Raw genomic sequence first — 16439 nt, 5'->3', positions numbered from 1 at the left:
GATGCCCGAGCCACCTCAACTGGCTCCTCTCAACGCGGCTCGACTCTGAGTCCCTCCCGGATGGCCGAACTTCTCACCCCGTCTCTAAGGGAGAGTATCTCTCCTGGAATGTCCATTCTTCGCCGCCGCCCCCCCCCCCTCCCAAGGTCAGCAGATGGGGGTAGGGTGGCATGTCGTATTTCTTCAGAACAGTACCATTTGAAAAGGGAGGGGAAGCTTCAAATTGCTTTTACGTGTCAACTATCCGAGTCAAAGTAGATCCAGTTTTGGCCGTTGCCAGGGAGACCTGCCAATACACATTACTCAAAACCGCTCAGGTAAAAATTACCCTAAGTTTCAACGAGCATAAAAATAAAATATTTAGAAAATCGTGTATCCCAGAAAAAAAAAAAAAACTTCAAACCTAGCATGCAGTGAACAGCATGTAAAAAAAAAAAAAAAAAAAAAGACCTCTTGTCAGTGCTGGTTCTGAACATGCATCCTCAGAGCCTCAGGAAAAGTGAACTTTTCATCGCAAAGTTGGCAAGAAAAAGGTTTCTCGACACTGTGCACTGTCAGGTGTTGGGTCAGAAGGCTCATATTGTAAAATCTCTTTTTGCAATGAGAACAATGCAAGTGTTTTCTGCGTTCGTGGCGTTTCAGATGACCTTTCGACTTCTTGTGAGTCTTCAAAGGTTCCGTGCCGTTGCTGCACTCTTGCGATCCTTCACCTGCTTGTGATACCAAAGCCTTCGCATGTACTCTCATGTGTCTATTCAAGTGATGCTTCCTGGAGTAACTTTTTTCGCAAATTGAACAGGGGAACGGATTCTGTCTCTCTCCGGATTGTTTGTTGCCCTGCGCTTCACCTGCAGAGTTCTTATTGGCCGCCGCAGATACGCCGCTGTTGTCGTTGGGATCGTCTTCAGACGAGTCCGACGTCATGTCCGAATCCGACAGCGGCGCGAAGAGGCTCTCGGGTTCCGATTGTACGTCGTCGCCGCGTTCGCCGTTGACTTCCGGCGTCGGGCGCCGACTCGAACTGCCGGAGGCCGTCGCTCTCTGGTCGGCGTGCACTCGCATGTGCACGACGAGGGAGTCGTTACTCGCAAAGCTTTCCGTACAAACTGAGCAGGTGAAAGATTTGACAGTGTAGAAGAGTTTCGTGACGCCGCTGCAATCCGGAGCTTTCTTTCCAGTGTGTGTTCTCATGTGTCCGTCCAGATCTGCCTTGTGGACAAACGTCTCACCACATTCGGCGCACTTCAACTCGGAACCTTCTTTGGCACCGGCGTCAGAGTCAGAAGAGTCTGACGTCACGTCGTCCTTGTCTGCTTGCGACGGAGGATTTTTACCTTCTGACACCAGGTGTTGACCGGAGCTACCGGAAGCCGCCGGTTTCTCCGAGGCGTGTGTTCGCACGTGTGACACGAGATAGTCTGCGGTCGTAAAGCTTTTCCCACAAAATAAGCAGGCGAAAGATTGTTTAGCGGCTGGCGCCAACTTGTCTCGGTGTGAGTCAAGACTTTTACCGTCTGCCGCCACGGGTTGACTCGAGCTACTGGAGGCCGCCGGTTTGTCCGAGCTGTGCGTTTGCATGTGTGACGTGAGAAAGTCTTGACTCGCGAAGGTTTTCTTGCAAAATGAGCAGGTGAAATATTGATCGGCGCCGGACGCTTTAGTGGCTGCCGCCGACTTGTCTGGTGGTGCGTGAAGATTCGTACTTTCGGACACCTGCCGTTGACCGGAGCTAGCGGAGACCGCTGCTTTCTCCCCGTTGTGTGTTCGCACGTGTGATACGAGAAGGTCTCTACTCGTGAAGTTTTTGGGACAAACCGAGCAGGTGAAAGATTTAACGGCGTCGGACGGTTTAGCGACTGGCGCCGATTTGTCTGGTTGCGAGTCAGGAGTTTTACCTTCTGTCGCCGAGCTACTGGAGTCCACCGGTTTCTCCTCGCTGTGTGCTCGTACGTGTGACATAAGGAGGTCTCTACTCGTGAAGCTTTTGGTACAAACTGAGCAGGTGAAAGATTTAACAGCGTCGGACAGTTTAGCGACTGGCGACGACTTGTCTGTCTGTGAATGACGACTTTTAACCTCGGTCACCGCGTGTCGACTGGAGCTACCGGAGGCCAGCGGTTTGTCCTCGGTGTGCGCTCGTATGTGCGATATGAGAAGGTCTCGACTCGTGAAGCTTTTGCTACAAACCGAGCAGGTGAAAGATTTAACAGCGCCGGATGGTTTGGTGGCGAGCGCGCTATTCAAAGGCTTCTTTCCAGCGTGTGTTCTCGCGTGTCGATCCAAATCGACCTTGCGGGCAAAGGCGTCGGCGCATTCAGAGCACTGAAACTTCTTATTCGTCTGCGAAGGTTCTTCGGCATCGCGATCAGACTCTTCTGCGTTTGACGTCGCTTTATCCCGATTTGACACCGGAGCCAAGTGGTTTGGCCGTGCGTGACGATCTTTGCCGCCAGCTTTTGCCGTCGCTTGTTGGCTGGAGCTAGCGGGGCCGGCCGCTTTCTCCTCAGTGTGTGCCCTTATGTGAGATATGAGACTGTCCCTACTCGGGAAGGTTTGCACGCAAACCGAACATGTAAAAGTTCGAACGGCATCCGACGGTTTAGCGTCAACTGCGGGATTCAAAGCTTTCTTTCCGGTGTGTGTTCTCGGGTGTCGATCCAAATCTTCCTTGCGGACAAGCGTTTCGCCGCGTTCCGAGCGCTTCAACTTCTGATTTGTCTCTTTGGTGTTGCCAGCGTGGTCGCTGTCAAAGGAGTCTGAGTTCATGTCATCCATGTCAGATATTGGCGCCAAGTAGTTTGGCGGCGGATGGCGATCTTTACAGGGCTCCCCATTAGCTTCCGTCGTCTTGCGCTGACTTGACCTGAGTCCCGTCCTCCCCACGCCGATCCTTTTTTTGGCGGGGGGCTCCTCCTGCTCGTCAGAGGGAACCTCTTCTTCTCTATTCTCCGACAAGGGCCGCACACCTGCACGACATGAATCAATGAAGTATGAAGGAATGAAAATAGCGCGGTAGAAGGTGTAAATATAAACATCGCATCGTTTTTCATTTGCCAAATAAGCGTTTCCCCACAAATGAATTTTGCCGCTACCCGTCAAAACTGTTGTACTAAATGTCCTTGCTGCACAGAGAAGCCGCTCAGATCCTTGTGTCAGCCTGCTAATCCAGACCAGTGCCGCCATCCTTTCTGGTACGATCTGGGACGAAATATCGAACGGATCGATGTTTAGATTTGGGCGAGACCAATCAAACAGTCTGGAAAACCAATTGTCTTTTGAGTTTCTTTTATATTTGGAGCTTCAAATAGACAAGTCACCAGAATGGTCTGGAATAGAATGCAGAGAAAAAGAAATCATGGCAGGGATCAGTCAATGCGAGGCTTTGCAAAGCGCTTTGGACACCGGATGGTGTAGATGAGGTGCCATATATAAGTGCACCCAATTTACAATTGAAAACAAAGAGTTACTTTTGTGTTGAGCAGTTATCTGCCAAGGTCTTCTTCCTGTTCTGGCTCAAACGTCAACTCCCTAACGTTAATTTAAACAGAAAGTGCCAAGGTCGCTGGGTTCACTTTTGAACTTCCCACCCCTTTTAATCCAAGCTCAAGTGGAGGGAGCTGCGGACTAATAAAATCCTTCAACATTTTTTCCCAACCATTTGTGTTGTTTCACTTGTTGGTGTCTCTTGGTGTTAGGATGGAATATTTTTCACTTCAAATGGATATTGTGGTCAGAGACGTTTAGGCATCCCCGCACGCCGTACGCTTTCCAAGGACGCCACAACCGACATACACCCCGTTTCCTTATCTTCATGTAGGTTTGTCAAGATTTACGCTTTCTGCTTTTAAAGATAAGAGTGCCAGTTGAGGGGGGATACAGCATTTTTTCAGATGAACAGATCACTCGGAGAGAACGCTCTCCCCCGCGCTGGCATTACATGTTTGTCTATACATATTTTTCGGACTATAAATCACTCAGGAATATATTTGACAAAAAACAAGACTAAGCAGAGTAGAGCTCGAACTCGCACCCCAAAACCTCGTTCCCTAATCGTGTCGAAGGTAACGTACGAGTTCTGTTTGCATTCAAAACTTCCGCTTCCAACGACAGAAAAGTTGGTCTTTTTAGTTTAAAATGGCTTACCTTGAATAGAATTCTGCATCGCTTTGTGGTCAAAGGTAGAATTCTGGCCAGTTATTGTGCCTTTTGGTGCATGATTTGGTGTTGTTGTTTCATGATGCAATTATCTGATGACTTCATTAAAACGGTTAAAAGTCATTCCCTCACCATTTGGATGGCAAAATAGTTAATTTACAGTGATGGGTAGCCCTGACGAAAAACTGATTTGAATCGGAAAACCGGTTATGACTTGATGACTGAATCAACTCGTATTCGATTCATATTTATTTGAAATTGTAAATTGTATGGCACTGAGAAATATATTGAATCTATTTCATGCGAGAGGTACACCAGATATAACAGTTTGTTGTTGCTGACTATTTGTTTCCTGGAACTTAATTAACTCGGATAATTTGGTCTTTGGAGAACTTTGCTATTTTGCATAATAATAAACATTACAAAATCTACAGGCGTACTGTATCAAATCGTAATCCATTGATTCAAACCTAACCGTTAAATCATTTGATCATTGATTCAAATCGTACCGCATGTATCGAGAACCGTATCGTGGAGATGCACACCCCTAAACGATTAGTTTTTAATCTCACCCGATCGTGATTATGAACCGAAATATCCATCTACGGGGGGGGGGGGTGTTGCATTTGCTTAGTCGTCTTCCGGTTTCTTGTTTCATTCTAACGGTCCGCAAAGGAGTCTTGAAAACACCTGTGTTCACTTGCCTTGATCATTTTTAACAAGTGACATTTGTTTTCAGTCCTAACGACGAACGTGTTCGCTCAAGAAATCTTAAAGTGTGAAAACCAACACTTGTACCTCTTCGCAGTCGAACACGAGGTTTCGAAACGGCGTCCAGTTCCACGCGATGACGATGTTCGCTCGCCTCTTTGCTTCGACGGAATTCCTCCTCGTACTCGGCAATCGTCCTCTCGAACAATTGGAAGATCTCTTCGACGGCCACGTTTAGCTTCCGCTTCACCAACTCCCTTAACATTGTGACTTTACACATGTTTCATGCAAACTTGCGTCCCTTCTTCGACAACAGCGACGTTAACCAGTTAGCTAACTCGAAAGGTAGCCGTTAATGTTCAGGTCAACAAAGCCAAGTGGCGTCTTCTTCCGCTTTTGACTTGTCTTCTTTGTCTTTGTGTTTAATGGTGGCTTCACAGACCGTAATAGCTCAGTACCGCCACCTACTGCTCAGCAACAATTTACTGCTTTGGCTTACAGTGTTTATTTTCATGAAGCGAAATGAAAATGAACGGACCCCTAAATATTTCATACAGTCCTGTTATCCTTAAAAAATGCAATCAAGATCTAATGAACTTATATTTGTAATTATTACGCGTCACTTTATTTGCACTATATGAATTGATTGTTTCAATACAACCAGTTCAGGGTGTCCCCCGCCTACTGCCCAAAGACAGCTGGGATAGGCTCCAGCACGCCCCGCGACCCTTGTGAGGAGAAGCGGTACAGATAATGGATGGATGGATGTTTCAATACATCTCACATTTCCCATTTTCATGTTTTCCATTTTATTTATTATTCAATCCAGAATTCTTTTATTCATATAAATAACTCTTCAGTTCATCACGTTTGATTACTTTAGTATATTGTATCAGCTATTTTCCTTTTCTATTTGATAGGTATAGGATTTCATTATTTTATTTGCTCGACTCTCATAGTTTTACATTAACTTCATATTTTTTCCTGACAATTTTTGCTTTCTTGTAGAAGCCTGAAAGTTTTGCGCCAACACTTATTTGTAACTTAAAAAAAAAAAGAAAAAAAAAAGAATGTTATGCCTGGTTGTTACGTTATGCATCAGTTGCTATACAGTTGCTATGGTCCTTTTATGTTTTGTACTTTATGTCATATAGGCCTGATGTCTGACAGTTTATAAGCTTGAGTTAATCAGTGACACGTTGTCAGTACGTCAAATCTTGTTCGAGCGAGGATGCAAACTCTTCCAGTTCAGCTCTCTGTAGTTTCTTTGTATTTTCGTTGATAAAGACGTTTTTTGCTCTACAACTTCAGTGTCATGTCTGCATATGCGTCCAAATCCCGATCATCACGTGACACATAACCCCTTTTTAAACATAACGCTGCAAGTTTGACGCCTTATTTTGATACCTGTAAATGTGTGTAGGATTTTGGGCCCATGAGCAAACCTTGAGTAGTTAGCTGTCATCTTAGCATAAAAAAAATGTAGTCATTATATTATGTGCTTCATGCAAATGCTATAACAATGCATATGACAATAAAATACTCATAATACAAATGCTATAATACTTGTTGACTATAACAAAACCGTATCCTGTGGTGAGAAGTGTCTGTATGTAACAGCAGCAGGTGTTACAATAACCGAAACCCGTTGCCATAACAACACTTCGGAAGCCAGTAATGAGTGACCACACCGTAAACACTGAACGGGTGCTGCTATCAGGGGAGCCAGACGGAGCGATGAGACTTTGTGGAAAGGACAGAAATGAGTATAAAATTCGAAAAAGTATCCAGCTACTCTATTACAAACATTTTTTTTTTTTTTGTATAATGACAAGTCCAATATAATACAATACAACTTTATTTAAACAGCGTATTTCATAACAAAGCACTTTACATAACAATAACAAAATAGCAAAAATATACACGTGAAAGCGATAAATTAAAACCCAAAATACTATATACAGTAGACAGCGGAAAACAGCAGAAAACTGTCAGTCCCACGTCAGAGCCATATAAGTTAGAAAGCCGAGAACAAAACGAATCAAACTATCAGAGCTTTTCACAAAGCCCCAGCCCCTCCTGCATCGTCACCGGCTCCGGTACACTTGTGTCTCTTGATCTGCACCTTAAAATTAAACCTTTTCTGACACACGCCACAACCGAACGGCTTCTCGCCGGTGTGCGTCCTCATGTGCTTCAGCATTTCGAACCTGTCCCGGAAGCTTTTGCCGCAAACCGAACAGCTGAAGGGTTTTTCCCCCGTATGTATTCTCATGTGCCTTATCAAGCTACACCTCTGGCCAAACGTTTTCCCGCAGACAGGGCAATCCAGTTGATTGTTGTCGATGACATAGATCAAATCACCTTTAGAATCCTTGTCACTGGCGACATTGTGATCGGTTTTGGAAAAGGGACGCAGCCCGCGGTCCAAATCCTTTTCTTTGTCTGCTGCCGTCACGTTTTGCGTCACACGATCCTCCGCCGAGTGTTGCTGAACGTGTAACCGTAGAGTCGATCCCCGAGAGAAGCCTTTGGCGCAAACCGAGCAGGTGAAGGGCTTCTCGCCCGTGTGTGTTCTCGTGTGCTTGATCATCTCAAACTTATCCCGGAATCGCTTGCCGCAGAAGGAACAAGAAAAGGGCTTCTCGCCGGTGTGAATGGTGGTGTGTCTCTTCACGTGATGCTTTGTGTAGAATCTTCGCTCGCAGTACGAACACGCGAAAGGTTTCTCTCCGGTGTGTGTTCTCATGTGGATGATCAGATTGCCCTTCTGGCTGAACGTTTTGCCGCATTGGGAGCATCTTAAGTGGACACTTGACGTGTGTTGACTTGAGGAGCTGCAGCCCGCCGCCACTTCCTCGTCAAGCTGTGACGACCGAGCTTCGGCATCTTCGGCAGTCACTGTGAACGTGGTGACGTCGGCCTCGCCATCCTGACTGCTCCACACGTCCTCCTCTTCCTCTTTCATACGGGGCGGCTCCTGTTTGACCTTGGAGCTGCACTCCTGCTGCTCGGAGGGAACCTCGGCTGGACTTTCCACCAACTCATGCTGGGCGTCTGCTTGACACGAAGAAAGCAAACATAAATCAAGGATTTTGCTCACTCTGAAAATATTGTGTGTTTAAATGTGTTTGTATTATTTTAAAAGTTTGTTTAAAAGATCCTTTAAAAAAAATCAAGTGTCATAAATGCTATTAAAACATGCCTGAAGGGCATTTAAATAGGATATTTCTATATCATTGATTTCATTTAATGTAGGGTGGTCTGGACTGTGACCCCAGCGATGGCGGTTGGATTGCGTCACTGTATATATTTTTTTAATTCAACCGAAAATAAGGTGGCGCAACTGTCAAAGAAGAAGCGGACTGCCCTGGTTAACATAACTGATGATCGCACCCTTCATTGACTGCACTCTTGCATTTCAGCGATGGAGGACCTTCGTATAGTTTATTATTGTAAAAGAATATATTTAGTGGCTAGGCGGCAATCGGCTGGATCTTGCTTTACCCCAAGAAAAGTAATTTATATAATAAATTCAAACGTATTGCACACAAGTTAAACAAAAAAAAACCCACACAGATGGTCGAAAACTGTTCTAAACAGTTCTAAAGTTTTGCAAACATACTGCACCTAAAAATTAAATACAAATACCTGTACTGTGCCAGATTACAGTAACGTTTACCACTAGAGGGAGCTCAAATACCACTAGTAGTAGTTGGTCATTTTATTCCCACAAGTTTGCATTTTGTGTGCACGAGTGGCAAATTGCAAACGCAGTTCGTGAAGGTTTTTTTTCTATTAGTAAACAGTCTCATCAAGATTATTTAATTACTGTGGAAATGATTATTTTAGGGTATCTGAAAACTATTAAAACGTGATCAAACCTTCCGTGCATCGCCCCACTTGATGCCAAGTGGACGCAACGGCTCCCAGTAGCACGCGTTGACGTTCGTTCTCTTCTCTGGTTCGACAAAGTTCCACCTCGTAGTCCGCTATGGTTCTCTCAAACAGTCCGAATATCTCCTCCACGGCCAAGTTGAGTCGCTGCTTCACCAACGCTCTCAGAATTCTCACCTTACACATGTTTTTGAATTGTCTCTGCTCTCCGCTAAACTTCAGCGAAGTCGTCTTGTTAAATATAAACGGGCGGACTTTCTGCTTACGTCACACTATCCCGCCCCTTCACTTCGACGTCACCATGCTAGGTGGCAACGTTAGGTTATTATAAATAATTGCTTTCTTTCCTAGTTGGACTTTGAAATTAATATCATGACTTTTTTACCCCCCCAAAAATGCGCCTTGCTTCTTACGATTACACCTTTTTTTTCCTTGAAAAAAATACTAGTTTATTGTCATTTCATAATATAACCTATTTCTTTAAAAATATTCATTTGTTAATGTGACATTAAAACTTTATTTTTGGAAAATAGGCAACCTTAATTCTTACGGCATTTAGGGCTTTGCACATAATGTTTAATTGGCATTAGGACTATGAGGGGTTCCCTGGACCCCCTTTTGAAATCCTCCACCGTGAAAGTGTTCCATCCACCGGCCGACTGATGTACTCAAAACTTGTCAGACAGCAGTAATTGCTTTCAACCCAACCAGGCGGGAGAAGTGGGTGTTAGATGTGAAACTTCACACCCAGGTGTCGTCATCAGCGGCCCCCACATTGCACCTCCGGCTGCTCCACTTACACTGGGCTGGAAGCGAGTTGGCTGCTTGGACTACAAAAGAGCGAGAAGACGGTTAAGTACCTAAGTACAGATACTTCATTACTGTAGCCAAGTCAATTTTTCAGGTATCCTGAGGCAAATTTACTGCAGTGTTGATTTTATTGATTACTCTTTACTTGTACTCCTTTCAGTTGAAAGTAGAGTTGTGCTTTCTACTCCTTACTACAAAGTATCTATTTCTGCTTAAGCACAGTAGGAGTACTTGTGCAACATCTGTTTCCTAGTCCGGGTGATGTCTCACACGGTCTTCACACGGGTCTTCTATAAATCTCGGGAATTATGTGAAATCACATCCTGCTTCATACGCTCCACTGAAACCCTTTGCAGGGATCTTTTGTTGTTGCGGTTGCCTTTTCCCCCAGGACAAATCAATGTAGACTTATTCAAACACATTTTTTAAAAATATTCCTTCGTACCTCTTCTCATTTTCTGGTTTTCAAAAAACCGAAAGAATATCATATAGCATCACTGAGGGAAACAAAGACTCTTGCTAGCACAGCTCTCTTCAAATAAGAGGTAAAGTGTGATTGTGTCAAACTGTTTGTCACTCCCACTTAATGTGTACTGTAAAACTGACACATAAACCAAAAGAGAACCAAACATGGTATATTTAAGCCCCAAAATATTCTACAAACCACATAAATCGGCGAGCTCGCTGTCTTCTGACTTTGGAGGTATTATCAGAGCAGTAACCGCACCTGCGTGTGAGCGGATGACGTAAGGCCGAGACATGGGTGTGAAGTTTCACGCTCCCCCCCCTTTGTGATGAAAGCAATATCGCACTTGGCTGCTTTCTGTGTACAAGGCGGGTAAACGGCTTCTCTTATAATATTAATCATGCTGCCCCTTGCAATGAGGACATTTAAAGTGGGAATCGACCCAAACGTATTTTTTTCAAGAATATGTTCCCAGCAGGCCCACTGATTAATTTTGCGCTTGTGGAATATGAGTTAAGCAGCAAATTGCACTCCTTTTTAGCCATCTCAGCTGGCGGCCATTTTGTCACTTCTGTCGACTGAAAATGACATCATAACTGCTCACGGCTCAGCTTCATAAAACAGGTCAGCCGTGACTAGTGGTTACCTTAGCCCTGAGCAGAGATGGCTAAAAACGGGTGAATTAACTCTTATTCCACAAACGCAATATTTATCAGAATGCCTTGATTTCAACTAGTGGGTTTGCATATTCTTGAAAAAAAAAATGTTTGGGTTGACTTCACTCTTTAAAATTGAAAATGTTTGTCTTACATACTTTTCAATATACCGTATTGGTCACTTCAATATGTGCTGATGTGCTCATGTTAAAAAAGCAGGTAAAGAGCAGGTAAGTTAAAATAAAATTGCAATTATTTTTGAAAATCATTCAGACCAAGTTTACAGGCAGATCTCCCACATCCAGTTTGGTGGACACACTGACGAATCACAGCTATCGTACATGATGTCTGTGGTCGTCAGCGTGATCGGTGTCTGAAGAGTGTGACATCGTATCGTCCACATCTGGAGTAAACGTTTTGCGTTGAGAGTGTAGCTCTTCACTTTGTTCTCCATCAGCTTCTATCGTCACGTGTTGGCTGGAGCTGCCGCAGCTCAACGCTTTCTCCTCAGTGTGAGTTCTCATGTGTATTCTGAGGTACGACCGTCGAGAGAAACCTTTAGCGCAAAAGGAGCAGGCGAAAGGTTTCTCACCGGTGTGCGTCCTCATGTGATTCATCATGTCGTACTTCTCTCGGAAACTTTTCCCGCAATACGAACAGGAAAAGGGTCTCTCGCCGGTGTGAATGGCCGTGTGTCTCTTCACGTGAAGCTTCGTATGGAATCTTCTGTCGCAGTACGAACACGCGAAAGGTTTCTCTCCGGTGTGCGTTCTCATGTGCGTGATCAGATTGCCCTTCTGGCCGAACGTTTTCCCGCATTCGGAGCAGGCGAACTGAACGCTGGTCCCGTGCGGAGTCGAGCCGCTGCTCGGCTCGTGATGGATCGCCATGTGTCTTTTCATGTTGGCCTTCAAGGAGAAGCCTTTGGCGCAAACGGCGCAGCTGAACGGTTTCTCTCCGCTGTGTGTTCTCATGTGTCTGTTCAAAGCTCCTTTGTGGACAAACGTTTTCCCACATTCGGAGCAGTTGGAGTGCTTGTTGTCAGCGTGACGCGTCACATCACCTTCAGAGCTGGTCTTGGTTTTCGAAGGTTCTTTGGTGCGGTCGCTGTGATCAGTGTCAGACGAGCGTGACATCATGTCGTCCATATCCGACAGTTGAGCTAATTGATCCGGTTGTTCGGTTGTGAGGTGTTCACCTGACTTCTCCTCACTTTGACCGCGATGAACTTGTGAGGACTGACATTCATCCTCTTCACTCTTTACATGGACGCCGGTCAAAGTGAACGTGGTGACATCATTCTCCTCCAGCGCTTGAGGCAGCTCCCCATCCTGACTGCGCCACACATCCTCCCCCTCCTCTTTGATGGGGGGCGGCTGTGCTGGCTCCTCCAGCTTCTCAGAGGTAATAGCTTCTTCTTCTTGACGCTCCACCGCCACCAGCGGCATGTCTGCATGACAAGTGGAACACTAACATAATTATTAAAAGTGACATTTGCAAATAAGTACATAAAAAAAACAAGATAACACAACCCTTTATTGTTACAAAGTGGAGGAATTCAACTGTCACAGCTGGGTAAAGTGGCAAAAAAAAAAAGAAAAGTAATGTCAACGACTTAAAAAAAAAAAACATACATATGTATCACAGGGAGGACAGAAGGGAGGAAGATGGTCTCACAAAAAGGAAGTGAGGAAGAATACAATGGTTTACCATATGTGTAACTGTAATAAAATTACTATTGTTTAAATGTATCCCTACTTTTGGCCCACTATGTATTTGTACAATGTTAAAAAATGAGTGTTTTTTTTTTAACTATTTTGAAGCCATCACGAATCACGTGCCACTGTGGCAAACCAAGCAGATACCGGACAGTGAGTCAAAGATTCTACGGAAAGTCCACTCAGACAAACTCTACCATACAAAAACGCGATGTTGCTCAGATATACAAACTAAATATGAAATTTAACAATGTTTCGCTCCTAAGCTAGTATTAGGTGATCATTTTTAACCTACACATGTGCACTAACCTGCTTGATGTGAAATAACCTGAGGCGCATAGACAGCATTTAGTAATTCGCGTTGTCGCTCGTTCTCCTCTTTTGTTCGACTAAGTTCCTCTTCGTAATCCGCTACCGTTCGCTCAAATAGTTCAAATATCTCCTCTAAAGCCACGTTTAATCGTTGCGTCACCAACTTTCTCAGAATTCGGACTTTACACATTTTTACGCTTCGCTTTAGCGACGTGCGGCTAATGAATTTAGCTCCGACGTCGTGATTGCTACTGCGCATGCGTTGAGAGATGTTTGAAGGTTATCTACGATATGCCTTTGGGGACAAAACACTTATTACTTTCGTGTATTGCAGTACCCTCAGCAACATAATAATAATAATAATAGTAATAATAATAATGAATTTCTTGATTCATGGAATAAGTTTCTTTTAAAAATGTATTGTAATAAAGTATTCATATTTTATTGTTTATTTTCTTTTCTTGCATTAACTGTAGAATTTTGTTATTCTATATTTCATGTATGATTTTTGATGTACAACAATGTTCTACAACTGTGAAGCACTTGTGACTCCTCTCTGTGAAAAGTGCTACAACATATCATTTACTTAATAACTTATATTAACTCCATTAAAGAAGTGACATTTAATTTCACGTTTTATTACACAATTGCCCATTTTTTAAAATGTTTTATTGAATAGTCATAATGTGAGAGATAATGGTTTTCAATGAATACAATTACGGTTGAAGGAGTTTTGGGGATGCACCGATACCAATACCAGTATCGATCTCAAGAAGGTCTCATTATTTTTTTCTCACTTTATTTTGTAGTGACCACAAAGAGTTAACGAAGCATCCATACTCCTACTTACGTTCTTCTTCGTCTCGTATCTATCCACTATTTAAACATAGTTCCCCCCAATGTTCAGACTGAGACCATTTAAGTGTGATTTGGAATATATGTGGCAAGACATAAACATGCGATTAGGTGTTAAAAACGTCAGTAACGGCAAGTTATTACTCTAAAAAGTGTTCTAAGTAGAACTTATGCCATGTACAAGAAAGAAGCTTGCGAGTACTCAAATGTAAGTCCTTGGACAAAAAAAGTGGTTTCGGTGCATCGGTATGTTTTGAATCTTTATTCATTCATAATATTCACTCTGATAATAAAAGGTGCCAGCAAATCAGGGGACCATATTATAAAAAAGTACAGAAAAAAAAACAGAAAAAGCTTTTTAAGGGTGATTTTGAGGAACAGTATTATACATGAGTGTGTTATTTATGGGGTTTTACAGTAGTTATGAACATCATAACTGCTTCTATAGTCCATGTAAAAAGTCTTTTCATGTGAAATCAAGAATGTTGTACATCATCCCAGTTAATCAGTCAACAAAACTGATTGCGACGTTGTTTCCGATGCGTTTGAATCCACGCCACTGACACATTTGTGTCTGGTCACCTGATACTTATACGTGAACTTCTTATCGCACACGTTGCAACCGAACGGCTTCTCCCCGGTGTGTGTCCTCATGTGTATCATCACATACTTTTTACTTGAAAATCTCTTATGGCAAACGGGGCAGGTGAAATTGCCGCCGGTGTGCGTTCTCATGTGCAACACCATATGGTCCTTGCGGGAGAAACACTTGCAACACACCGAGCACGTAAAAGGTTTCTCGCTCTTATGCGTCCCCATGTGCAGGATCATTTCGCACTTATCTAGGAAGCTTTTAGCGCACACGGCGCAGGTGAAGGAAGTCTCGCCCGAGTGGATCATCATGTGTCTTTTCATGTGTTCCTTAAAAGCAAAACTTTTGGCGCAAATTGAGCAAGTGAAAGGTTTGTCTCTGGTGTGCGTTGTCATGTGTCGTTTCAAACTTCCCATGCGGCTGAACATTTTACCGCATTCGGAACACATGAACTTCCTGATATTCTTGTCCGGTTCTTCGGCGTCGTCGTCGTCGTCGTCGTGCTCGCTCACAGAAGAGTGTGACATGGCGTCGTCCGGGTCTGATAGTGGAGCCGGGTTGTCTGGCGGTGAGCGAGGAGCGTTAGCGTGTTCTCTGGCAGCTTCAGTTGTTGCTTGAGGACTGGAGGAAATTGGCAGCTCAGGAGCGTGCGTTCTCATGTGTGTCATCATTTTGTACCTGTCTCTGAATCTTTTTGGGCAAAATAAACAGGAAAAGGGCTTCTCCCCAGTGTGTATCCGCATGTGTCGATCCCTGTGATGCTTTAAAGAGAATATTTTAGAGCAAAACGAGCAAGCGAAAGGTTTCTCTCCGGTGTGTGTCCTCATGTGTCGGTTCAAAGTTCCCTTCCGGCTGAAGGTCTTGCCGCATTCAGAGCAGTTGAAGAGTCGGCCATCGGCGTGATGCGCGGTGGCGCCTTTTCCGTTGTTAGAACGCTTGGAACGTCGTTTGGCGCCGTCGCTATGATCCGTCTCGGACGACGTGATGTCACGCTCGTCCATATCGGACAGCGGCACGCTGCTGGCACGTGCTTGTGGTCCTCCGCCAGCGCTTCTGTTCTCCTCGCTTTGACTACATGGAAGCTGGGTGGAGTGAGCTCTGTTTTCATTGTCTTCACATTTCACTTGGCGATCAACAAGTGGTAAGGCGGCGACATGTGCCCCCTTCGGACCTGGAAGCTGCCCCCCATCCTGAATGTTCCACGTGTCCTCCTCTTCCTCTTTAATGTGGGGGGGCTCTTCTGGCTCCTCCTGCGGCTCAGAAGGATCCTCTACCAGATGTTGGGTGTCTGCAGAGCAGAAAGATTGTGAGTAATATCCAGGGATGGGCGACAACACATCCAGTATATATGATACAGCAGGTGGATACACAGGTTAATCCTGCATCTTGTGTAAGAGTATTTAATTGTTCTGACTATCTCCATATGTCGCTAGCATAGACAGCTGGTTGGCATTTATGAAATACTCTGATTCGATTTGACTTACTCACACTGGTGAATGTATAGTTGCTCTAAAAGTAGACGACGTCAACTAAGCTACTCTGTGATTAGTGTTTATTCACCAAGCGCGAGGCGTTTCATCCTTTCAAGTGTCAGTAGTGATGACTATTTCTAATAGTCACTACTATTTCTAATAGTCACTACTGACACTTGAAATGAGAGTAAATTATATATTTTTTAATTACATTTAACTCACAACTTGGGCTAAATATAGCGTAGTACTGGACGTGCCCACGCAAACAATGAAAAATCGCATCCAGCCGACTTAGAGGAAGGCAGCAGTGTTAAATGATCAAGTAGACAGATTGCGAGAGCACGAAAAAAGAGAAGTAAACAAACCTGCTTTGTCCAGCCCCGATTGCGTCGTGAAAACAGCATCTAGTAGTTCGCGTTGCCGCTCGTTCTCCTCTTTCGATCGACAAAGTTCCTCCTCGTACTCCGCTATCGTCTTCTCAAAAACTTCGAATATCTCTTCCACGGCCACGTTTAGTCGCTGCTTCACCAACTCTCGCAACATTTGAACTTTGCACATTTTTGTTTTCCACGATCACGCTAGGTCTCTGCTTCCCGATGCGTTGCTAACTTCCGTTTTTTCTTCTTCGGTGTTTACTTTGTTACAATGCTGCCATCGTCTGGTGGCACGTAAAAGCTTCTCCAAGGGTGTCCCCGGTTTACGATGACTTCGGTTTTACGTTACCTGAATTTGTTTGGAACATGTCTACAGCCTATCACTTACGTATTAGTCATTTTTTGCTTGGATTTTGTTTTG

The 16439-nt window shown here is 44.3% G+C and overlaps 4 protein-coding genes across 7 annotated transcripts in view; all 4 read right to left on the bottom strand.

The window, feature by feature from the left end:
* Positions 1–5254, bottom strand: part of LOC147139120 (uncharacterized) — a 5972-nt gene extending 718 nt beyond the window's left edge. The window contains exons 1-2 of the mRNA XM_086048374.1: positions 4954–5254; positions 1–2966 (exon numbers count right to left, since the gene is read on the bottom strand). The exon at positions 1–2966 is cut by the window's left edge and continues 718 nt beyond it. Coding sequence (XP_085904500.1) covers positions 457–2966; positions 4954–5146 — 2703 coding nt within the window. The 5' untranslated portion in view covers positions 5147–5254 and the 3' untranslated portion in view covers positions 1–456. The remainder of the gene's footprint in view (positions 2967–4953) is intronic.
* Positions 5255–6708: 1454 nt separating this feature from the next.
* On the bottom strand, positions 6709–9163 carry LOC147139119 (uncharacterized). 2 transcript variants are annotated; one of them, XM_086046631.1, is made up of 2 exons: positions 8751–9163; positions 6709–7926 (listed from the first exon to the last, which is right to left on the bottom strand). In XM_086046631.1, exons 1-2 carry the CDS (start codon positions 8947–8949, stop codon positions 6926–6928), a joined length of 1200 nt encoding a protein of 399 aa, XP_085902757.1. In that variant the 5' UTR covers positions 8950–9163; the 3' UTR covers positions 6709–6925. The 2 variants fall into 2 exon arrangements, with proteins under 2 accessions (XP_085902757.1, XP_085902758.1); XM_086046632.1 differs by having other exon boundaries at positions 6709–7923; positions 8751–9158.
* A 155-nt stretch (positions 9164–9318) lies between these two features.
* On the bottom strand, positions 9319–12988 carry LOC147139118 (uncharacterized). 3 transcript variants are annotated; one of them, XM_086046628.1, is made up of 3 exons: positions 12723–12988; positions 11288–12145; positions 9319–9593 (listed from the first exon to the last, which is right to left on the bottom strand). In XM_086046628.1, the coding sequence occupies exons 1-3, from the start codon at positions 12982–12984 to the stop codon at positions 9505–9507; spliced, it is 1209 nt and encodes a 402-aa protein (XP_085902754.1). In that variant the 5' UTR covers positions 12985–12988; the 3' UTR covers positions 9319–9504. The 3 variants fall into 3 exon arrangements, with proteins under 3 accessions (XP_085902754.1, XP_085902755.1, XP_085902753.1); XM_086046629.1 differs by lacking the exon at positions 9319–9593 and having other exon boundaries at positions 10815–12164; XM_086046627.1 differs by lacking the exon at positions 9319–9593 and having other exon boundaries at positions 10815–12145.
* Positions 12989–13451: 463 nt separating this feature from the next.
* Positions 13452–16294, bottom strand: LOC147139117 (uncharacterized). Its single transcript, XM_086046626.1, has 2 exons — positions 16010–16294; positions 13452–15460 (listed from the first exon to the last, which is right to left on the bottom strand). Exons 1-2 carry the CDS (start codon positions 16200–16202, stop codon positions 14082–14084), a joined length of 1572 nt encoding a protein of 523 aa, XP_085902752.1. The 5' UTR covers positions 16203–16294; the 3' UTR covers positions 13452–14081.
* Between the last annotated feature and the right edge of the window lie 145 nt (positions 16295–16439).

Source organism: Filicampus tigris, chromosome 12 (assembly GCF_054856515.1).
Source record: "Filicampus tigris isolate MCC_2025a chromosome 12, RoL_Ftig_1.0, whole genome shotgun sequence".
In the NCBI taxonomy this organism is placed as follows: Eukaryota; Metazoa; Chordata; class Actinopteri; order Syngnathiformes; family Syngnathidae; genus Filicampus; species Filicampus tigris.
The sequence above is the reverse complement of the archived record's forward strand: the minus strand, read 5'-3'. Positions and strand labels throughout refer to the sequence as shown.

What these genes read in the sequence shown, in the direction of transcription:
- LOC147139119 (XM_086046631.1), bottom strand. Translation starts at nt 8,949, where the DNA reads ATGTGTAAGGTGAGAATTCTGAGAGCGTTGGTGAAGCAGCGACTCAAC. An exon ending in AGTGGGGCGATGCACGGAAG is followed by an intron (nt 7,927 to 8,750) that starts GTTTGATCACGT and finishes CTTCGTGTCAAG; the next exon opens with CAGACGCCCAGCATGAGTTG.
- LOC147139118 (XM_086046627.1), bottom strand. Translation starts at nt 12,984, where the DNA reads ATGCGCAGTAGCAATCACGACGTCGGAGCTAAATTCATTAGCCGCACG. An exon ending in GGTTATTTCACATCAAGCAG is followed by an intron (nt 12,146 to 12,722) that starts GTTAGTGCACAT and finishes CTTGTCATGCAG; the next exon opens with ACATGCCGCTGGTGGCGGTG.
- LOC147139117 (XM_086046626.1), bottom strand. Translation starts at nt 16,202, where the DNA reads ATGTGCAAAGTTCAAATGTTGCGAGAGTTGGTGAAGCAGCGACTAAAC. An exon ending in ATCGGGGCTGGACAAAGCAG is followed by an intron (nt 15,461 to 16,009) that starts GTTTGTTTACTT and finishes TCTGCTCTGCAG; the next exon opens with ACACCCAACATCTGGTAGAG.